Source organism: Corticium candelabrum, chromosome 5, assembly GCF_963422355.1.
Source record: "Corticium candelabrum chromosome 5, ooCorCand1.1, whole genome shotgun sequence".
Taxonomy (NCBI): Eukaryota; Metazoa; Porifera; class Homoscleromorpha; order Homosclerophorida; family Plakinidae; genus Corticium; species Corticium candelabrum.
The window spans coordinates 7,816,111-7,839,051 of record NC_085089.1 but is presented as its reverse complement, the minus strand read 5'-3'; the positions used below and the strand labels follow the sequence as shown (position 1 = coordinate 7,839,051).

At 41.1% G+C, this 22,941-nt stretch overlaps 6 protein-coding genes across 7 annotated transcripts in view; 5 read left to right on the top strand and 1 right to left on the bottom strand.

The window, feature by feature from the left end:
* The window catches only part of LOC134180511 (glycogen phosphorylase, brain form-like), an 11,032-nt gene extending 6,429 nt beyond the window's left edge, over positions 1 to 4,603 (top strand). Inside the window, exons 14-22 of the mRNA XM_062647682.1 lie at positions 2,637 to 2,695; positions 2,757 to 2,817; positions 3,257 to 3,337; positions 3,398 to 3,426; positions 3,486 to 3,536; positions 3,603 to 3,730; positions 3,804 to 3,938; positions 4,084 to 4,150; positions 4,218 to 4,603. Of these exons, the coding sequence (XP_062503666.1) occupies positions 2,637 to 2,695; positions 2,757 to 2,817; positions 3,257 to 3,337; positions 3,398 to 3,426; positions 3,486 to 3,536; positions 3,603 to 3,730; positions 3,804 to 3,938; positions 4,084 to 4,150; positions 4,218 to 4,460 (854 nt within the window). The 3' untranslated portion in view covers positions 4,461 to 4,603. The remainder of the gene's footprint in view (positions 1 to 2,636; positions 2,696 to 2,756; positions 2,818 to 3,256; positions 3,338 to 3,397; positions 3,427 to 3,485; positions 3,537 to 3,602; positions 3,731 to 3,803; positions 3,939 to 4,083; positions 4,151 to 4,217) is intronic.
* A 67-nt stretch (positions 4,604 to 4,670) lies between these two features.
* On the bottom strand, positions 4,671 to 19,208 carry LOC134180512 (beta-xylosidase-like). Of its 2 annotated transcripts, XM_062647683.1 has the most exons (23): positions 18,933 to 19,208; positions 18,148 to 18,189; positions 17,974 to 18,078; positions 17,800 to 17,916; positions 17,634 to 17,723; positions 8,514 to 8,615; positions 8,348 to 8,461; positions 8,182 to 8,283; positions 7,604 to 7,711; positions 7,443 to 7,544; positions 7,265 to 7,375; positions 7,073 to 7,124; positions 6,897 to 7,014; positions 6,766 to 6,840; positions 6,596 to 6,701; positions 6,397 to 6,495; positions 6,255 to 6,328; positions 6,098 to 6,182; positions 5,636 to 5,785; positions 5,545 to 5,575; positions 5,084 to 5,193; positions 4,928 to 5,026; positions 4,671 to 4,860 (listed from the first exon to the last, which is right to left on the bottom strand). In XM_062647683.1, exons 1-23 carry the CDS (start codon positions 19,206 to 19,208, stop codon positions 4,771 to 4,773), a joined length of 2,358 nt encoding a protein of 785 aa, XP_062503667.1. In that variant the 3' UTR covers positions 4,671 to 4,770. The 2 variants fall into 2 exon arrangements, 1 of the variants encoding a protein (XP_062503667.1); XR_009970013.1 differs by lacking the exons at positions 4,671 to 4,860; positions 5,545 to 5,575; positions 5,636 to 5,785 and having other exon boundaries at positions 5,006 to 5,026.
* LOC134180513 (transmembrane protein 272-like) lies at positions 13,730 to 14,872 on the top strand. The gene is made up of 5 exons (XM_062647684.1): positions 13,730 to 13,871; positions 13,940 to 14,086; positions 14,170 to 14,229; positions 14,301 to 14,517; positions 14,583 to 14,872. The coding sequence occupies exons 1-5, from the start codon at positions 13,853 to 13,855 to the stop codon at positions 14,752 to 14,754; spliced, it is 615 nt and encodes a 204-aa protein (XP_062503668.1). The 5' UTR covers positions 13,730 to 13,852; the 3' UTR covers positions 14,755 to 14,872.
* LOC134180514 (transmembrane protein 272-like) lies at positions 15,613 to 16,828 on the top strand. The gene is made up of 5 exons (XM_062647685.1): positions 15,613 to 15,747; positions 15,813 to 15,959; positions 16,120 to 16,179; positions 16,250 to 16,466; positions 16,524 to 16,828. Exons 1-5 carry the CDS (start codon positions 15,738 to 15,740, stop codon positions 16,690 to 16,692), a joined length of 603 nt encoding a protein of 200 aa, XP_062503669.1. The 5' UTR covers positions 15,613 to 15,737; the 3' UTR covers positions 16,693 to 16,828.
* Positions 19,209 to 19,434: 226 nt separating the features above from the next.
* Positions 19,435 to 20,539, top strand: LOC134180308 (transmembrane protein 272-like). The gene is made up of 5 exons (XM_062647435.1): positions 19,435 to 19,516; positions 19,585 to 19,737; positions 19,802 to 19,861; positions 19,933 to 20,149; positions 20,210 to 20,539. The coding sequence occupies exons 1-5, from the start codon at positions 19,468 to 19,470 to the stop codon at positions 20,394 to 20,396; spliced, it is 666 nt and encodes a 221-aa protein (XP_062503419.1). The 5' UTR covers positions 19,435 to 19,467; the 3' UTR covers positions 20,397 to 20,539.
* A 639-nt stretch (positions 20,540 to 21,178) lies between these two features.
* Positions 21,179 to 22,615, top strand: LOC134180182 (centriole, cilia and spindle-associated protein-like). The gene is made up of 2 exons (XM_062647276.1): positions 21,179 to 21,763; positions 22,196 to 22,615. Exons 1-2 carry the CDS (start codon positions 21,248 to 21,250, stop codon positions 22,412 to 22,414), a joined length of 735 nt encoding a protein of 244 aa, XP_062503260.1. The 5' UTR covers positions 21,179 to 21,247; the 3' UTR covers positions 22,415 to 22,615.
* Positions 22,616 to 22,941: the final 326 nt, after the last annotated feature.

Below are 22,941 nucleotides of genomic sequence, written 5' to 3'. Positions count from 1 at the left end.
AATACATCCTGTCTTGAAGCAGTTACAACTACAGCACAACAAAGTTCATATCTAGATGACATTTCTCTACTTGGTGAACCTGATGCAACCATCAATGCAGCCTTACATCTGAAGTCATCTCTTACTTCTCTTGGCTTATCAAAATGTGATCAAAATGTGAGCTGTTCACTCCTGACCCACTTAATACCAAACATTGCCCATTCCAAGTGACAAAGGATGGGACTACGGTCCTAGGCATTCTCGTGGGAAGCTCTTCCTTTGTCCTTCCAAGTCTGAAGACATGGCTCACTCTGGTCAATCACTTTGCTCTGCTTTGTCTCGATTAGAAGATCCTTAGTCAGAAAGCCTTCTACTACGTCATTGCCATGTTCCCAAGTTAAATTACTTGGCTATCGCCATCTTTATTTCAGTCTACAGCTGAAATACATGACAACATGACTCGAAGAACCTTTTGTAGAATATTGGGAGTGCCATCAATAGTCGATGAACGGTGGAAACAGGCAACACTTCCTATCAAATTAGGAGGATTTGGAATGACATTGGTCGATGCTATTGCTTCATCTGCATTTTTGGGAGGATGGATGCATACTCCGTCAAACTTGCTTACTAGGTTCCCTTACTTGACTAACGATGTATCACTCTTGCTTTCAACAGATAATGTCTTGAACATCTCGATCGATATTCATCAAGCTGCCAAGTCTACTGGTTGTAATGATTGCCAACATCTAAGTGAGTTTGTCAAACAGCCCAAGAAATTACAACAAAACCATCTAGTCAACTACATGAGGCAAATGCAAATTCCTGCTTGGAAACTGCAATTTCACAATCAGATAGAGCTGCAGCTGAATTTAGAGCAATAAGAGGTAAGGGAGCTGGGTCATGGCTGGAAGCCATTCCTACTGAAGAGATTCTTGCACTTAAACCCAACGAATTTTGTTTGGCAGCATCTCTGAGGTTGGACATACCTGCACCTTTTGTCAACTGGAACATCCAGTGTGAATGTGGCAAGTTGGCAGATGAATATCATCTTCTTACATACAAACATGGAGGTGGACCTGTGTGGCAGCATGATGAAATCGTAAATGCATGGAGCACTTGTCTACATGAATTAAAGATTCATCACAAGAAAGAACCTCGACATCGTTAGTCTGGAAATGATAATAGACCAGACATAGTTGTGTACGACTCTGGGTGTAGTTATGACCTTGATGTAGCCATGGCTCATCCTTTCAGCCAAGACACTTTAAAGCAGGCAGCTTTAGATGAAGATTTTGCTGCAGCAGGAAGGGAGGAAAGGAAGATGATCAAATACGAAAAACAACAAGTTATTGGCAATACATCAGGCTTCAATTTCACTCTGGTATTTGAACATTTTGGAACTTGGGGATCAGAAGCTACCAATTATTTAAACAAATTAGCTAGAAGATCAAGAGACATTGAAGACTATACAAATGAAGTTGACTGTAGAGGTTTTTGGAGGAAAAATTCTCAATAGTCTTACAATGATGTAACGCTAGTCATCTTCCACAAGCTGACTCGTGTCGTCCCTGGAGAAGTAAATGAGAACATATACGATAGAGACTATCAAAGTAGCTGGCATTAAACTAAAGCTGAACTCAGTAGCTTGTTTGCATTTAGTGTTAGAAATGTAACGTAGAGTTTGGGTTTCAATAAATGAAATTGACAGACAGACAGACAAACAAACAGAAAGACAGACAGACAAACAAACAGATTTAAATACAGACAGACAGACAAACAAACAGAATGACAGATAGACAGACAAACAACTAGGATCTCTTCAGGAGGGGATAAGGAGGATTATGTGGTAATAATGAAGATGCTGCTGGATGCTTGTGATTATGGCCGTGTTTCCACTAGCTGCACCTTAAACTAGTTTAGCTTAAATGGGTTTAAGAACTAAACCAGTTCAAGAAAGCGCTGTTTCCACTAGCAACTTGCACAGCCAGGATGTGCAAAGCAAACCGTCTAGGAACGCCTTATTTTGAAGTATTGGGCTGCTTTGTCGCCGAGTCAGAGCAACTGTTAGTTTTCACTGATTCAGCATCTGCTAGTAGGAATTTGCATGACGATGACCAAAGACACCGTCTTGTCTCTCTCCATAGCTACTGATTTCTCTCCCCTTGCTAGCGACCCTTACATCTTTTAAGGCAATCCTATCCCAGCAAAATAGTCAATATCATCAAAACGACATTGTCAGAAGCCATCTAAACAAGCGCGCTACTGTCACGTGACAGTTAAACCTAAACCACTTTGCTAAACCTACTTCGAAGTAGGTTTAAGAAATAGGTTTAGGTTTAACATATAACTGGTTTAGTGCAGGTGGAAACAGGTCAATTCTTAAACCAGTTTAGCTTAAACCACTTGTTAAACCGGTTTAGGCACTAGTGGAAACGCACCCTATGTAATTTTGTGCCTTCGTTTGTATAATTGAGGTTTTGAACCTTTATATCTGGAAATAGACACAGACAAGTGAGCTGCAGTCGACACAAGAGACAATAGACAGATGAACTTGTTTACAAAATTACATCCACACAGGCCCACATACACAGAGATATAATTTTATGATGTTACAGTATGTGTTGAACTGATTAATTGGAGTCTTGTGTTGTTATCAGAGCTGAAAGCAGATCCTGACATGGAGTTTGTTCCCAGGACTGTGATTATTGGTGGAAAGGTAGAAATCAGTGAGTTGTCAGTGAGTTAGAAGTAAATGTCTGATTATGTGATTGTGTTAGGCTGCACCTGGCTATCATACTGCAAAGCTGATCATCAAGCTGATCAATGCTATTGCTGACGGTAAATTAGAAGGCAAAATGAGACAGACTGATGGATAGACATACATACATACATACATACATACATTTTTTTGTTACAAGGACCCTTAGGGCCCAGGTTACTGCAGACACTAGGTACTTTGCTACTTTACAATCTAAATCTAGCAGTTACTATTTGTCACCAAGTCTCTTCATCTTTGCTGCTTGGACAGAACTGAGAAAGAGGCAATTGTATGTTAGTTCCTTGCCCAAGGGAAACTTATGTATGTGGCCCTTCCGCACTTGAACTCTGAAGGTCCCGGATGTTGCCAATCTCCAACTGCACACTCTAACCAATTGAGCCACATACATACATACATACACATGATAATGGCATCTCCACTGCTCATAAGCAAACCAACATTATGTGATGAGACGCTGTATCTTCCACCCATACATGTTTCTCTCTGAACTGCGTTTAGTTGTGAACAATGATCCAATTATCGGTGATCGTCTAAAAGTCATCTACCTTGAGAACTACAGAGTCAGTCTTGCCGAAAAAGGTAGGTAGCCTACACATAATTTGTTCCTAAATAAATGTTAATTTTTGGTTGCTCTTCAAGTGATTCCGGCTGCAGATCTGTCACAACAGGTGAGTTGGGTCTGATTGAAATCAATGTAGTTATAGCTTTATTATTCCATTTTGGTTAGATTTCGACAGCTGGTACTGAAGCTTCTGGGACGGGAAACATGAAGTTCATGGTTTGTTTGTTATCTTGGTTTTTATGTTGGTTCTTGTAGAGTAACAGTTTGGCTGTGATTGTATAGGCCAATGGGGCGCTGACTATTGGCACTCTAGATGGAGCTAATGTTGAAATGCGTCAAGAAATGGGTCCAGAAAATATCTTTATATTTGGGATGACAGTGCAGGAAGTCGAGGAGTTGGGCAAGAGAGGGTATGGTGGGAAATGTGTTATGGGCTTTCTGTTTGTATTGTGTGTGTGTGTGTGCGTGTGTATGATGATCTAGATACAAGCCTAAAGAGTATTATGACAGTGACCGTGATTTAAAAAAGGCAATGGACCAGATTCATGATGGTTACTTCCTGCCTAGTCAACCAGACTGTTTCCACCACCTGATTGATCACTTGCTGCATCATGACAGGTACAGTATGGTTGATTGTTGTAGTATGTACTGACTTCATACAAACACACACACACACACACACACACACACACACACACACACACACACACACACACACACACACACGACTCCACATCATTCATTATCCCATCATCATATGTAGATTCTACGTCTTGGCTGACTTTCGGTCCTACGTGAAATGCCAACAGCGGGTTAATGCTGTCTTTCAGGTATGTACTGTAGCATCATCACAGTAGCATCATCAACCAGTAAACCTGACTTCTTACTTCTTTCCAGGACAACGATGTGTGGATGCGTATGGTTGTTCACAACATTGCATCTTGTGGTTTCTTCAGTAGTGATCGTACCATCTCCCAGTATGCTCACGATATCTGGGGAGTAAAGCCAACTCCTCCAAATGTGCCTATTGAACGAAGTCCATCGCCCACTCTTGCTCACAGAGTACTCAGTGATGAAGTCAGCAGCCATTTGAAAGTGGCAAGTGAAGCCAAGAGTGCATCGACTGAAACCGGTGTTTGACATTGCCGAAAGGACAAGCATTCTTGATTCATCACTATCCTAGGATACTGTAGTTTAGAGGTTAGCAACTATGATATACAGTGTGCAGAAGACTAAAGTATGGTGTCAATGTCGACCATTTCATTGATTATCACTCCAGACAGTGTGTGTGTGTGTGTGTGTGTGTGTGTGTGTGTGTGTGTGTGTGTGTGTGTGTGTGTTGTGTGTGCACGCGCAAATGTGACTCATAAGGATATTCAAGCCTCTACAGGTACACGATATAAATCACAAAACAAGCAACAAACAGTACACGTAGCAGCTCCACCAATTATCAAATAGTAAATCTCCAGGAAACAGGAGTATACACACTCGAGCCGCCAGCAGCAAGCAAATACTCCCCAGGAACAACACGAAATATCATCTATAACAGGTAAGTACACCGACTTGTCATTTAACAAGCACACTTTGCCAGATATAGATTGAAATACATTCTCATCATAGAAGGCAAGATCCTCTCCTTTGATATCAATATCTACTGTAGCTGTTGATCCAGATTTTATGGCTACCTTTTTGAAACCAATGAGTCGCTGTAAAAATGGTTTAGAGTAGGGGATACACATATAAGGCAGCTGTTGTCTTCTTACCTTCCAATATCGTACAAGATTCATGACAGGATCAGTTATGTAGAGCTGGACGATTTCTTTGCTGTCCACTTTTCCAGTGTTGAGAAGGGAAACTTGAGCAGTTACTATCACTAGAAAAAGCAGCAATATTCATTTAGTGCAGATTAGAGTGCATGAGTGTGTGGGTGCTGTAGACCGTTGCTCCTGTGCAGCCTGTTAGGTGGTATCATGACTACTATTACTAATATACATAGATGACTGACGCAGACAGAGAAAGAAAGACACACAGAAAGAAAGACACACAGACAGACACAGAAAGAAAGGCACACAGATAGACACACAGAAAGACAGACAGACACACACAGAGAAATACAGACAGACACAGAAAGGCAGACAGAAAGACACACAGACAGATAGATTGACAGAAAGACAGACACACAGAAAGACATACAGGAAGACGGACAGACAAAGAATGAGCTAACCTTGAGATAGGTTTGTATATTGAGACGTCACCTAACAGGGAGGAGTGCAGTTCTTTCGTCTCACAACCTCACAGGTTATTCAATAACTTACCACTTTAGCTGTAAGGTTGGTGTAATTAAACGTTGTATATGACAACCCAAATCCGAATGGGAAGAGAGGAGTGGAAGGCTCATCAACATAAGGATCATAACTTTGACCATAATAATCTGTCTTCTTGTTAGCAATCCATTTCCCTTCTCTCTGTACAGTAGTGTATATGTGTATGATAAAGTACACACACACACACACACACACACACACACACACACACACACACACACACACACACACACACACACACACACACACACACACACACACGTTGCTTTGCTTAGATGGTGTATAATAGTTCAATGTTTGAAAATATATGTATTGACAGACAGACAGACAGACAGACAGACAGACAGACAGACAGACAGACAGACACACACACACACACACACACACACACACACACACACACACACACACACACACAGTCAAATGGCCGGCAACAATACAATCTCAACTTACCAAAGCAAACCACGGGGATGATGGTCCACCAACTTGTCCAACACACCTTGGCCAACTTTGCGCCAACTTGCCACTTGGTACAGTCCTATTTGACATTGATACTACAGTATCTCTACACATCACAGTTTACAAGTATTCTCGTATTTGCCACACGTACTTTGCTGTTATAATATTCCAGAGAGCCATTGCTCCTGCTTGACCCGGTCTCCATGCAACAAGCACAGCACCAACCTAATCACAGAATTGGAAGTCGTCGTTATGAGTTGTTGTTATTCAACGAATGATGATTGTCGTGTTGCCTTTGTTAGAATTTCATTTTGAGAACCAAATGTGGCTGGCCGACCATTGACGAGGATGACAACAAGCTTCTGTGGATCGTCCACAGCATTTGCAACTGCCTGAAACGGAGACATTCAGTGCGTGTGTGTGTGTGTGTGTGTGTGTGTGTGTGTGTGTGTGTGTGTGTGCATGTGACTAACATGCAAACATTATGCTTACATTCAAGAGCTGAAGCTGAGCACCTGGTAAATCCAAATTGTCACGGTCCCTCCACTCTCCACATGTTGACAGCGAGTCACCAACTGCAAGCACCACAAGGTCGGCACTGCCAGATCGCAGAAGTCACATTTCCACAGTCACTATCATATCATTGATATCAACAACTGCACCCTTCAGCGACATCGACTGCTTCCTCAATCATTTTGTTTGACGTGGGTCCATCAATGTTGGCACCACGTGAATACCTTGTCATGCAAGAATCAACCCAAAGAGAGAAAATAGAGAACGTGCGACAACTGACTTTACTGAAGAATTTGTCTGATTACTAATGACGTCGTAAAGAGTGTCAATGTAATGAGAAGGGAGTGACGGCTGAGCAATGTAGCTGCCAAGCATGTATTGTTGAGCATCACAAAGAGCTAAACATGATGTATGGTCACCCACTGACACAACACAGAGCTAAGGTGCATTAGTTACAGTGGCTGTTCAGAGAGTGACTACAGCTCCCCGATGGACCAATAATAGCAATCTAGAAAAGCAACAGACACAACTACTGACAAACAGACAGACGAATGGACAGACAAATGGACAAACAAACAGACAGATGGACAGAAAGACAGACCGACAGACAGAAGAACAGACAACCAAACAGACAGACAGAGACAGCACCTCCTTGAGCTTTTCATGCTCCACTGGAAGAGTTTCATTGTTCTGCACAAGCACAATACCATCTTCTGCCAGACTAAGAGCCAACTGTTGTCTAGTTGCATTGTTAAGTTCCTGTTAATTAACAAAAACACACAATAAACGTTTGCAGTAGTAGCCATATAACAATAAGTAATATTACCTTTGTAAGTGACTCATCAGTAAGTGGATTATCAAACAAACCTGCTGCAAACTTTTCTGCAAGCACATCCATCACACGTCGATCAATAATTGTCTCATTTACCTACAACCTTCAGTAGATGACTACAAGAATAGAAACCAGTGTGGTATCAGCAGTCTCACCAAACCCTCTTTCAATGCTTCCATTAGGTGTATATAACTGAACTTGCGATCATCAGAGCCACACATCAAATCCAAATCAACACCAGCAATAGCTCCTAAGGCAGCAGCCTGACAGACAAATAACATGTACACACCAACACGCGCATGCACACGCAGCGTGTACACACACACACACACACACACACACACACACACACACACACACACACACACACACACACACACACACACACACACACACACACACACACACACACACACACATACACACACACACACAGAGGCAGACAAACGGACAGACAAACAGATAGAAACACAGACCGACGGACAGGCAGACAGAAACACAGACACAAGCACAGACAGATGGACAGACAGACAGAAACACATACATACATACATACATACATACATACATACATACATACATACATACATACATACATACATACATACAGACAGACAGACAGACAGAAAAACACACCGATAGACAAACAAACAAAATGATAATGCAAGTTCTATATCAGTAATAGATATGATGTCAACTGTAAGTGCACGATGATAAGCCATATAAGGCTAACCTGTGACTTGTTGGCTGCTGCTCGATAATCAACTAGCACACCAATATCATTGCAGTCACTGATCGTAATTCCATACTCAATCCCAAACTCTTTACGAAACACCTAACAACACAACCAAGCACACACATAAAATCCAATAACGAATTGCTAAACAACCGTATCTCACCGTATCCAACAACCAAACATTTGAATGGCAAGGAACATTGTTTATCGTGTTGTGAGCAGGCATAGCTCCTCGTCCACCAGCCTGACCATACGCTTTCCACGGCTTCAAGTAAACCTATCAACACTTGGTATTACCTCATTGCAAGTGTACGACCGGCATGTCACACTTCACGTAGAGTCCTTTCATTCATGTCGGCAGGAGACGCATTGAGACCGCCTTGTGTTTGTCCATATGCCGCGTAATGCTTACCTAGCGATGTCACGTGATTCTAAATGAAGAAGACTACCGGTAATGGTCAATTAATGTCTCAATTTGTAAAGAAATAGTCGATTTTACAGATATTGCTCCAACATGGAGATCACATCATATAATAATTAATTAGACTGTTATAGTTATGTTGCACAATTTGTTGGTTGATGTGTAAGTGACACCAGTCTGACAGAGTCTTGTCCCACATCAAAGCCGTTTGCTAGACAACTTGAACAAACAAACGGAAACAAACAAACAAACAGAAACAAACAAACAAACAGAAATGAACAAACAAACAGAAACAATTAAACAAACAAAACAAACAAACAGAAACAGACAAACAATCAGAAACAAACAAACAGAAACAAACAGAAACAAACAGAAACAAACAAACAAATAAAAACAAACAAACAAACAGAAACAAACAAAACAAACAGAACCAAACAAACACAAAATCAAACAAACAAAGAAGTAAACACAATCGGTATGTGGTAGAAACAAAATTGTCAACAACATTCTAATACCTCAGTTGTGATATTTCAATACTAAATAATCAACTAGTAGACTGTGTACAGTGTAGACCAACAAGGCATGCTCTCTGCCCAAAGAGTTAGAAGTTACCGCATAAACAACAAATCTATACTAAACAGGTACACCTAAATGTTGTAAAATAGAGTCTTTAGATTTCTATATCCTGCTGTCTATGTGTAATTTATTGCTAGCAATGTGTAAGATTTTAGAACTAAAAATGAGTGGCATGTTACAGCTAAACATACAACATTTCTCTTTACAATCATATGTTTGATTCGTTTTAATGTGTCGTGCTCAACCAGATCAGTCTGGTTTGTAAAGTCTATTACAAGTACCGAAAGCAAACCCTGCTTCAGAAGTACTTAGACCATCACGGCTGTCTAGAAAGAAGACATGACTTTACGAAGGATCCAAGTAGATCCCAGAAGCACTGTTTTCTGTAAGTGCTGCAGGTTGTGATGTATTATTATTAGTTGATTATTAGAAAGTTTATGTGTTATTGTTAAATCTACATACTAACCCAGGTTACTGAGGTACATTACTAAACTGAGTGTTTAATTATGTCGTTATGCCCCTCCATAATGGGCAAGTGAGGTCTTCACCCCCATCTGGGCGCCCACCAACCCGGCAGGTGAGCCCAGCGGGGTACATGTTTCCGTGTAGTCCATACGGCGATCAATGACTAGCCAATTCGATATAGATTGCAGGCATTACGGTGACCGCGTACTCGATACAGCACGCCTAGTAGATATCAACGACCACCAGGAAAGCACTGAACGTCATCGTCAACGGACCGTTTGCCAGACCACAGAAACTCCCCAACGACTGAAACGAGTCATAGTCTCATGGATAAAGCTAGAGAAACATGAGAAAGAAAGACAGACAAGTTTCACAATTTACTGTCGTCACTGGGGTTTGAACCCCCAAACCATGGAGTGGTAGCCATTGTCGCTAACCACTAAGCCACGGCGGTTAATAATATTATTATTTTATTATTATTATTATTATTATTATTATTATTATTAGAGAACACAACAGACAGTTCAAATTTCCCTTATTGCATCATTGTTATGTTGTAAGTTCATTGCTAAAAAACAACGCTTTAATTTCTGACACTTTCTGTTATATTATCAAAGTTAGTAGATGTGATGATCATGATATCAATATTCTCACTCTATTCATGCATGTACATGAAAACAGCAACTAAAATTCTTATTTTTACATTGAGTTAATTAATTAATAAATATGTTCGCAACTTAGAATACTTTTATAACAAAGCTAATTGCTAAGAAGGTCACCTAAGTTAGATGCAAATCTAGCGTAGACTACGTAGATAGTAACTGCTTGCAGCAGTTCATCTTGTAGAAACATACAAGAAAGGTACTAAAAAAAGTTTTTAGGTATTTCAAGGTGCCAGTCCAAAACCGTTCCAGTGGACGTTTCTGCCCGTACAGCCCCTATTTGCTCACGGCCCCTATTTTGTTCATATTTGACCCTATTTTGTTCATGTTTGCTCCTATTTTGTTCACAGACCCTATTTTGTTCACGCACATTTCTTCCTCTCTACTCGCGGTTTTGTGGCACAAATTTCCTTTCTCCTAGCAAATGTGCTCTAGACACGGCAAACTACATAGAAATAGAGAAAAGTAACCTTGTTCTGGGCAGCAAGTTGCCTATTTTGTCGATTTTCACGCAAACAAAATAGTAACCTTGAACAAAATAGGGGCTATTTGTTCACAACCTCTATTTTGTTCACAGCCCCTATTTGTTCACAACCCCTATTTTGTTCACAACCCCTATTTTGTTCACAGCCCCTATTTCGTTCCTATTTTGATCACAAGATCTAGTAGTGTTCACATCCCCTATTTTGTTGACATCCCCTATTTTGTTCACATTCCCAATTTTATTCATATCCCCTATTTTATTCACATCCCCTATTTTATTCACAGCCCCTATTTTGTTCACAGCCCGTATTTTGTTTACAGCCCCTGTTTTGTTCACAGCCCTATTTAATTTTGTTCACAGCCCCTAGTTTGTTCACAGCCGCTAATTTGTATACATATAATAGTTCTAGACGCCTACGGAGAGTTGAGAAAATGGGACATGGTAAAGACTCCCTACATCTTGAGGACGTGTCATGCAGAATTAATCGGCATGTTTTCCCCATGCATGTTCTCGAACATCTGTGTCTGTGTTCTAATTCTAGACACCAATTGAGTGTAGGGTGAATGGGAGAGAGTAAACTTCCCCAGAATTAACAATATGGATGCTTTCCCCGTGTTCCCATGCGTGTAATTTGATCGTGATTTGTGAACATGAGATCACAGTATTCCAAAGATTGGCATTTAGTATTTTAATTAAACTTAGATAGAACCCACCTAAGTGGGAAAGTCTAACCTACAATAGAAACCCAAATTATAATCTGAATATAATCTATATATAAATCATTTTGCTATTACAAATACGAACATCCAAGATGATAGCTCACGTAAACTAAACAGCTTTGCTGTCTGACAATAGACTTTAAAATTTTATGTTACGTTGGAATAACCTCGTCCTTGGCAGCCTCAGCAGCAGCTCCTGAATGACACTAATAATTGCTATTCACATAAGTATCTGAAATCTGAATATCTAGTATATAATCATCAAAATCGTTTATGTAATTTACCTTGCAAGTTCTAGGGCTTCACCCCCACAATCTTCTGAATGTCGTGATGATAGCATCTTACATATTACAGAAGAAAATTTATTTAGTAGGGTAAAATTAGATCTAGTGACCATTGTCATGTCCTCCGCAGTAAAGCATGCCCATTTGAGACGTAAAAAGCCGAAACCAATTAGTTGCTATAAACAAATAGTCTCCCGCTGTTACTGGGGACTTCATTCTTCCGGGGACTTCATTCTTCCGGGAACTACACTGTCCTAATTTGTTCAGACGGAATAAGGCTGTAAAGAAAGTAGGGGCTGTGCATGAACACTACTAGATCTTGTGAACAATCAAAATACGGGCTGTGAACAAAATAGGGACTGTAGGCTGTGAACGAAATAGGAGCTGTGAACCAAATAGGGGCTGTGAAGAAAACAGGGGCTGTGAGCAAAACAGGGGCTGTGAACAAAATAGGGGCTGTAAACAAAATAGGAGCCGTGAACAAAATAGGAGCTGCTCAGCCTCTAGCAGCCCCTATTTTGTACACGGGTACTATTTTGTTTGCGTGAAAATCGACAAAATAGGCAACTTGCTGCCCAGAACAAGGTTACTCTTCTCTATTTCTATGTAGTTTGCCGTGTCTAGAGCACATTTGCTAGAAGAAAAGAAATTTGTGCCACGAAAACGCGAGTAGAGAGGAAGAAATGTGCGTGAACAAAATAGGAGCTGCAACGACGGGTTCAGAACGCGTAAACAAAATAGTACCCGTGAACAAAATAGGGGCTGTACACTGCCAATAATGTCTGCAAAAATGTACAGACTTGGCTGCCAAATTTAGTCCGGACCGGAATTTTTGTGACAGGTTGCGTAAGTTAGACTACGCATACGTAGCAATTGCATCAGTTCATGTTGTAGAAACAAGAAAGTGTACTAAAAATGATTTTGGGTATTTCAGAGTGCCCAGTCTCTAGACACGCTAGAGCTAAAGGACTAGCATACGGCTCTGACTATATGGCTCTGACTAGCCTGGCTCTGACTTAGTTCGCCTCATTTCTCCATGCAGCGCTCGCGCGTCACATGACTACACGTAAGAGGAGGTAGAAAGGGGAGACTAGAGAGGGGAGAGACGAGAGGGGAGAGACGAGAGGAGAGAGACGAGAGGAGAGAGACGAGAGGAGAGAGACGAGAGGGGAGAGACGAGAGGGGAGAGACGAGAGGGGAGAGACAAGAGGGGAGAGACGAGAGGGGAGAGACAAGAGGGGAGAGACGAGAGGGTAAGCTAGAGAGGGGAGGCTTAGAGGGAAGAGACGAGGCTAGAGAGGAGAGAGACGAGGCTAGAGAGGGTAGAGACGAGGGTAGAGACGAGGGTAGAAACGAGGCTAGAGACAAGGGGAGGCTAGAGAGGGTAGAGGCGAGGTAGAGACGGGAGAGACGAGGCCTAGGGGAGAACGAGGCCTAGGGGAGAGACGAGGCCTAGGGGAGAGACGAGGCCTAGGGAAGAGACGAGGCCTAGGGGAGAGTGAGGCCTAGGGGAGAGCGAGGCCTAGGGGAGAGCGAGGCCTAGGGGAGAGACGAGGCTAGAGAGGTTAGAGATGAGGGGAGAGCCGAGGCTAGAGAGGGGATGCTAGAGAGGGGAGGCTAGAGAGGGGAGGCTAGAGAGGGGAGGCTAGAGAGGGGAGGCTAGAGAGGGAAGGCTAGAGAGGGGAGGCTAGAGAGGGGAGGCTAGAGAGGGGAGGCTAGAGAGGGGAGGCTAGAGAGGGGAGGCTAGAGAGGGGAGGCTAGAGAGGGGAGGCTAGAGAGGGGAGGCTAGAGAGGGGAGGCTAGAGAGGGGAGGCTAGAGAGGGGAGGCTAGAGAGGGGAGGCTAGAGAGGGGAGGCTAGAGAGGGGAGGCTAGAGAGGGGAGACTGAAAGGGGAGACGAGAGGGAACTAGCTTTTTACGTGTAGTTGGTTCCGGGGACAATATCGACACGGTGCACGTGATAGGTTGCGTACCTACACATTTCTACAAGTTGCGCAACAGCGTCTACGCGTTTCAAAGTATCTGAATCGTTGACCAACAAGAAGCTTGGTGTCAGAAATGTCTGCAGAAAGCGATGGTAAGCATTTTCTACATGTAGCTATTCCTAACTAGGCAACTTGTACAATCAGATGCCACGATATGTAGAGGCTCCCCCTTCGTATAACTCGTTATTTCCCGACAAGATGAAGCCCAATCAGATTGGCCGGAACTTACGTCGAGGACTCAGTCTGGGAGGCAGTGACGAGAGTGAAACAGGTGGCAAGGGATGTGTTCACTTCATTGCGTCACTAGGTATACATACATTTATCTATTCAAATTGAGTACCGTACATGCATTTTAGTAAGTATCTACAACAAAAAGTTTGTAAATTTCAGGATGTTTGTTGTTCATTGTGGGAATAGCATTGGGCATCCCAATTACAATGATAGTCATTGGTAAAACAACACTATGCTAATGCTAATGATAACGATACCTACTATCTATATGTACCTCTTTCATCTAACAGGGGCCAGTAATTTGGATGACTGTCCAATAGAGAGATATATACCAATCTGGCTTATTGTGATGGGCGTTTTCCAGATGATTGAGACAATATTCCGTACATGCTTTCATGGATCACGAAACGATGAAGACGAAAGCCAAGGCTCAGTAGACCCAGTGGCGTGTTTCCTCTGCGCCTGGTTCATTGCTGGCAATGTTTGGGTCTTCCGAAATTGGAATGAGTCAGTTACACTATCAATTAAATAATTAATGTTGTCAGATGAGTTGCTCACCTATTGTTGTTCAGGTACACATCAGTAAAGATGATGAATGTGACAAACATAACAAGCAGCAACTACTGTGATGACCTGACAATGAAATTCTCATTTGGCATCATTATTTCTTCCTATCTCTTAGTGGGAGGGATCATACTCTGTTTCTGTCTGTGTTGCTGCTGTTTCTTGAAAAATGACAGTTGACAGTTGTAGCTTGTAATTGTTGCTGTTTGTATCCCCTTAGCTGCAACGTGTTTTGCTGCTTTTGTTCTTGTTAATATCGTTATGGCTTCTGCGGAAATATAAGATTTGACATTTCTAATTGTTAACTCATCTAATTGTAACTCAGCCAATTGTAACTCATCTAATTGTAACTCATCTAATTGTAACTCATCTAATCTGATATCGTTATGGTATCACCAGTCTACTATTGCAATCTTACTTTGTCTAGTGATTTGTCAAACTACTAAGACAAAGAAAGTAAATGAATTTGAAATGGCAATACGGTAATCCTACACTATAGAAAACTAGCCGACTAGCCCATTCTTTACTGGGCGAATTACAGCACTTCTCTGCACAGTCACCTAATATTTGTTGAAAGAACGCAACAAACAGTTCAAATTTCCCTTATTCTGTAACCTAATTGTCTCTCTTGTTATAAGTTTGTCAAGAGTTCATTGCTAGAAAACAACAGCTTTCTGACGCTTTCTAGCTATTATATCAAAGTAGATGTGACGATCATGGTATCAATATTCACTTTATTCGGGGACCTGTACATATAGACAGCAACTATATATAGAGTTAATTAGTAAATAAATAAATAAGTATATGTTAGTAAGCTAAAAATGCTAATACTGTAATTACAACCCTAATTGACTAAGCAGGAAGTCGCCTAATATATGCAAATCTAGCGTAAAATAACTAACAAAAATATTCTGTAGTTCATCTTGTACAAACAAATACAAGAAAAGTAATTCAAGGTGCACAACCTCTAGCACACTAGAGCTAGCACAGATAGACAAGCCATAAATCTCACACAAAAGCAACTTTGATTTCGGCCAATTGTCTGAACTAGGCAACGGTAGACAAGGTGCACGTGATATATTCACTTCTATAAGCTGCGCAAACAGTGTCTACGCGTTTCAAAGCACTTGAATTGTTGAGCAAAGAAAAGCCTGGTCGCAGAAATGAATAGTGGTAAGCTTTGCAAATTTACCTATTCCCACGAGGCAACAATAAATCATGTAATTCCCACGCTGTAGATGCTCCCCCTTCGTATGGCTCGTTATTTCCCGACAAAATGAAGCCCAATCAGATTGGCCGGAATTTACGTCGAGGATTCAGTCTGGGAGGCAGTGACGAGCGTGAAACAGGCGGCAAGGGATGTATTGGATTAATTACGTCACTGGGTCAGTTCCTGTACATTGACATTTATCTTAATTAATTAATGTATTAAATTGAATACATGCATTAAGTGTCTATAACAAAAATGTTGACATTTATCTTGTATTAAAAAATTGAATACATAGATATAGGTGTCTCTAATAACAAAAATGTTGTAAATTTCAGGATGTTTGTTGCTCATTTTGGGAATAACTCTGGGCATCCCCATTACAATGATTGCCATTGGTAACAACACTATGCTAACGATGCTTACCTGTACATGTAGTAGACAATATTTTCATCTAATGAAACACAGGGGCCCATAACTTGTACGACTGCCCAATACAGAAATACGTACCAATCTGGCTCGTCGTGATGGGTGTTTTCCAGATGATTGAAACATCATTCCGTGTATGCTTTCATGGATCACGAAATGAGGAAGACGACAACCAAGCCTCGAAAGACCCATTGGCGTGTTTCATCTTTGCCTGGTTCATTGCTGGCAATGTTTGGGTCTTCCAAAATTGGAATGAGTCAGCTACGCAATTAATTAATGTTGTTGGATGAGTTGCTCACCTATTGTTGTTTAGGTACACACCAGTAAAGATGAACACTACAACTGGTGCTCTCAACAGCAACTACTGTGATGATCTGACAATGAAATTCTCATTTGGCATCATTATTTGTTCCTATCTCTTAGTGGGAGGGATCTTATTCTGTGCCTGTCTGTGTTGCTGTTTCCTTGCTCAAAGAGACTAAATTTACTGACTACGTAACTGGCAATTGTAGCTTGTTAGTGTTGCTGTTTGTATCCCCTCAGCTGCAATGTCTTATTGCTGCTTTTTCCTTTTATTAACTTTGTGGAAAATTAAATGTTGACATTTCTAATCATTTACTCTTCTAATCGTTCTAATCTAGTATTGTCAGTATTGTATCCTAGAGATTCTAGTATCACCAGTCTACTATCTTAATCTTACTTTGTCTAGTAATTTGTCACACTATTTGGAAAGGCAATAAAGTAAAACTAGCCAAACAACATTGTACAGCCATGATATAGTTTCTTGGCTATAACATTCATCTATCACACATGTAATAATCCTGCTCACAGAAAATTGATACCACGCCTAATAATCTTGAAATAATCTTGAAGTTATACATTCTAGATGTATGATTTGACAATCAGCCTCAATTGTTTTGTAAGTCCCTCCAGTACACACAACATGTGTACAAGATACATGTGATTAATCGAACCAGCCAACATTCACCTCCTTGGCCTAATGCAAAACTTGGTGGACAAATCGACATAACTACAGCAGTAGTAATACATCACAATTCACTCAACATCTACACTCTCTAGACTGTTGCAAAAGATAGGAATTTCCAATGTTAGGAATACAAATTGCTTGCAAGATGTTTCTTGAACGGATTGGTCACCACCAACAATTAGAGACAACAATTTTACATAAGAGACAAACAAAGACTTCAACTATTCTTCTCACTAGAATGGCTGCACTTAGAGACTCATGTAATTATAGTACGAAAGTGCTGCCGTTGGTGTGTTCATGTTAGTGTACAGTGTACATGTAAGCACGTGGCAGATTCACCAAAACTTAGAGTGCATGTACTTAATGCATAAAATGCAACACAAATGTAAATGCCTCTGCAAATTATCAAATTATACCAAAGAGCAACAAGCCAACCTGATCAATATATGTCAATGGTCCTCCAGTAACACCACCATGTAATCCACTTGTTGCAGCTGCACCCAACACCGATACTAAAAATGGATCCTACTCACATAATGCATATACAAGTAATGCTTACAGATGCACAGCAGCTATGTATATCAACAGTGCCCTTCGTCACCTCTGAAAATCCTTCTTGTGTTCGACCAAATCGAGGGTCTGTAAACACTTGAAGAACAGGAGCATAGGCAAGATCAGCTCCTATAGCACGAGTCTCGCGAGCTATTACATCATATGCCTTTAGCAAAACACAATATTAAATCACACACAAACAAGTGAGTTAGAGGTGAGTTGCCTGTTGTATTAGATCCGGATTCCAAGATGCTCCCATGAGACAAGGCATTGGGAAAATGGTACCAGCACTACTTCCACTGTGTAAAGATTCTTGTACAAACATCGTCTAGATTGTGATAAACAAGAGGTTTTGTAACAAGTGTTTGTACATCACTCTAACAGATCATGCACTTACTGGAATGCCGAGTCGAGATGAATTCATAAGCTTGTGTTGAACCTACAGTGACACAAATTGGAATTAAATCTTCTTGTATCCTCGACAGAACAAGTGTACAGACTGTAAACACCAAAACAGATAACATAACGAAAACAAGTTGTTGGTTTTTTCTGCATTGATTAACAACTTTGTAACATAAGTGTTCACTGCAAGACAAGTATTATTAAATAGAAAGATTTTTAGCTGAACTCAAAACAAACTGACTAATTTAAAGTTGGTGACAGAAATAGAACCTTTATAAATGCATCTGCCTTACTTAGATAACAACTGCTCATCAGTGACCAGTCTGAATGAAATTGTATACCTAAGCTTAATTAATTAATAGTCCATTGTCAGAGCAATGATGTAACTACAAGCCAAAAACAATGCTGTGGTAAAGCAATGTGTTTATGAGCTACAGCTGCTACTTGTATATATCTTCCCACTTGACACCTGCTCATTATTTTACACACACACACACACACACACACACACGCGCGCGCGCGCGCGCGCGCGCGCGCACGCAGTCACATGCACCCTAGCTATAGCTAGCACTTAATAATTAATTAATTAATTAAAAGGCGCCCGCCCACACAATGACCGTTATTCAGCGTTACTGTAAAACATAAATATTTTACGAGCAAGCTAAATTGCAAGCAAATCATCAGCTAATATTAAATGTGATTATCTCAGTGTTTCCAACGTCTACAACCACTACTGTATGTCAGTCAACGTCAATCTATATGACGCGGTTTCTTAGTTACCTCATTTCTTGCCTTCACAACTGACAGGGCACTGTCCCCAGCTGCAGAGAATGCGGCCATCTTTATTCCTCCAAGTCCTGTCTTGTTATTGACGTATTCTTGTATAAAAGGCACATGGTCGTGGACAAGGTGCAGCTCGTTGATTTTCTCCTGGATGTTCATGCGTGTTAGAAGGTCAACAACCCGGTCAGCAACCGGAACCTGTGTCTGCTGATACAACGGCACACCAGCAACTGCAAGGAGAAACGTGCAAAGTAGCAAACCAAATCCATTCATTTCAGCAGACGGGAACTTCAGCGAACCGAGCGCGCTAAATGTTACCTCTGTGATGTTAATGAGGCCTTAAATAAATAGATAAATAGATTAATTAATCTAATTGTCTCCCATACAACAATTAGAAAAATTCAATTAACTGTTGACAGCCTATTTATACGACATTCAGCGACACGTACGAAATGCAACGAATGCAGCTGTGTCAATATCAACGGCATACCTACTCGCCCTTCTCTGTCCGGGAAACTGCACTCCTATCGGAATGGCTGGCACAGAGGAGACCAGGCTCACCGACAAGACTTCCGTTGATGGTGAGGTCTCTAAATTAAAAGTCTTCTGTATTCTGCTGCTGTATAGCCACGTTGTTGGCTGATTGTAGGCGCTCCGCCGTCCTATAGATCGCTGTTTCCTAACGCATTCAAGCCCAATCAAATTGGCAGCCGTGTGCGGAGAACAATGACCATGAGCCGAACAGACGAGCACGAGGAAACGTCCGTGTCTAGTAGATTGATGGCCTTCTGTGCAGTTCTCGGTTCACAATACTCGTTGCGTTTCATATTCTCTACTGCAAGATATCTTTGTCTTTCTGTTTATAGGCTGTTGCTTGTGTACTGTTGCATTTTGTCTCGGAATTCCGGTTGCAATGATTGTAATTGGTCAGTCTGTTTGGGTTACTAGATTGTTATAGTTAATTAAATATGAATTAAGTATTTTGGTTTATTCGCAGGCGCACTCAATCTTCATGATTGTAAAATTGAACGTTTAATTCCTATCTGGTTGATTGTGATGGGAGTGTTTCAGTCCCTGGAGGTTGGCTTTCGAGTTTTATTTCATAGCTCGAGGAAAGAAGATGATGAAAACCAGGCAAAGTGGGATCCTATAGGGTGCTTCATCTTTGCGTGGTTTATCTGTGGAAATGTTTGGGTGCTTTCAAACTGGAATGAGTAAGCAGTTGTATGATGTCACATATGATTACCATTCATTTAGTATCTAATTTTTTATAGTTATTCTCCAGTGGAGTTTATACATGAAGCAAACAGGACATCTCCCAATCCTTATTATTGTGATGATTTAATGATGAAATTTTCTTTTGGAGTGATTATGTTAGCTTATGCTGTTCTTGGTCTTTCCATTTGCTGTTGCTGTCTTGCTTGCTGCTGTTATTTTTGTTTGAAGAACTCAAAGTCTTGACTCAAGCGAGAATTATGGCTTGCTTGCTAGAATTAGTGGTGTTGCTGTGTAAAATGGTGTTTGTTTGTATTTCCTTCAGACCTTTAGCCCTACTTAAGCTTCTGCTTCAAGTAAATATAGGTTGCAAAGCAATAATGATTTGTTTGACCTGACAAACACTCATTTGTTCCATTGGTTTGTATGTTGATGTGCAGTATCCACTACTTTGGAAGACATCTAGCTAGATCTAGTTTCTTTCTGCAAAGGTTGCAAACAAGGAAATTAAATAGTCACAAGGCTTGAGGTTATAGATGCATCCATAAGATTTGGACCAGTTAGGATCAAACTTCGTAGAATTCCAAACTGAAATTCAGTAAAATTTCCATTTCTTTCCGGAGGCGTGGCCTGGTGTGTTCCTGTGCCAGCTGCCACGCACTAACATCAACAATGTTAGGTATTATCATCATTTCTGGGAGCTCTCGTACGGTGGATGTCAGCCTGCATACAAAGCTACCACGTAGGCTAGCTATTGCAACTAGCCTAGCCCCCCAGACGAGTAGCGCCGATTCAACGATTTTGAATCGGCGCTACACGGGTCTGGGAGACCGAGGCTAAATTGCACAATCGTGTTTTCGCCTTGAAATTTACAGTGAGACTGCGTCGAGTCTAACTTTGCAGTGGGCAGGAGATCTTAAGTCTAGACATGTAGTTAAATGATATGTGATGTGCGTACTGTCTATTCCTACTTGCCGATTTCAGTTTGACGGTTGTCTGCGCATGCTCAGTTTTTCAAACTTTATTTAAATTTGTGTTCCGGCCTCCACGTTTGCTTATCAAAGAAGAAGTGAGGAAGTGAGGAGGCTGGAACTGTCATGGGCAGGCGGAAAAAATCAGAATATGGCCGAGCGTACAACAGACTGCAATGGAACGAGGCGCTGCATCAACAATACGCACAGATTAGTCAGTATCGCCTATATAGAAAGGCACGAGAATTCCGCCACGAGCCGTTTGTGTGGGATGACTCTCCAGACGACGACAGCTCTTCACTATCATCTGACTGCGTGGGCGTGCCTCAAGTTGAGACGGTTGTTGTTCACGACCGTCAAGATGCACAAAACAGCAAAACGGAAATTGAAAAAAATTCAGAATGCCCATCAGACAGTGGGCAAGAGCAAAGCAAATACAGTAGACGACTAACGGAAGCAAGAAGTAACAGAAGAGTGAGGAAGAGATCCAAACGTTCAGGTGGAGATGGAGATGGAGATGTCCGCGAACAACCAAAGACAAGAGACAGAAAACCACCCTTTCATCCATACGGTTGGGCCAATAATGCAGTTGGCAGTGCAACCAACAGAAAGACTTACAATGTGAACGCGTCAGAAGAAGAGGTAATATGGCTCACCAGTTGCAAATTAATAAATAAATAAAAATAATTATAATAATTTGAGAAAGTCATTACATACCCCATCAAACCTGTTCTGATGTCACTGTCCTATTAGATTTCAACTATATAATTATAAATATATTTTAATAGTGCGTTCTACACACTTAACTTAATTAAATAAAACATTTTCATACTGTCTGTACTTCGGCCAGTACATTCAGTGCACACAACGGTTTGTTGCTTGTAATGGTCTGAGTCATTGAAATGTACTCACACATCCAAGATGTAAAAGCATCATCACAATTCCATCTGTGAATCAATGTCTAACTCTTTCTTTCTGAATAAACCCTCATATAGTGCAGTACACAGACTTAACAAATCCAAATACGATGGCACACATACTGTATTGTTTCTGAATTGCATATTTCTGTTGCAGGTATTTCCTTCAGCTCTCAGAGCACTCAAGAGGCGGCAAGCCGACGAACACATACGTGAAGAACTTCGACAACGAAGATCTCTAGAAATTAAACGATTACAAGGTGCCTTCAATCTGGGAGACATAAGAAGAGAAAAGGAAGACGACGTTTGGTTGACCGAGTACCAAAGAAGTTATAGCGGAACACCCAAACCAAGATATGTCACTTTAGTCTCTTAGTGGGCAGCTTGCAAATGTGAGCTTTCACCAGCGGGAAGTATACTACGTACACGGTAGTTTTATGCTTTTGAATTGTACAGGACGATGGATTCGGTTCTTAGAAAGTGAAACTTTTAAATCGACTATATTCACAATTATTCAGCTATGAAACAAGCGTAGTACATGTAGTGAATATATGTTGCCGGTTGGGCAATCCTCCGAAAACAATCTGGTCTCATCATAATTGTGCCCAAATTCCATCAGATCTAGTAGCTACAGCTTGTAGATTGCATAGGCAATGGATCATCTTTGTGAGCAGGACACACGCGCACGTGCACACACACACACACCACACACAAACAAACAAACACACACACACACACACACACACACACACACACACAATGTATATACCGTACAACTCCTAATGTTTTTCGAGTAACAATCTTTTCAAAAATTTTGCCTTCCAAAATAATAAGATATGAAACAGAAAAATAATATTTTGGTCTCGAAAATATGCCGGTTGTCCAGGCTTTGGTTTTTGGTCG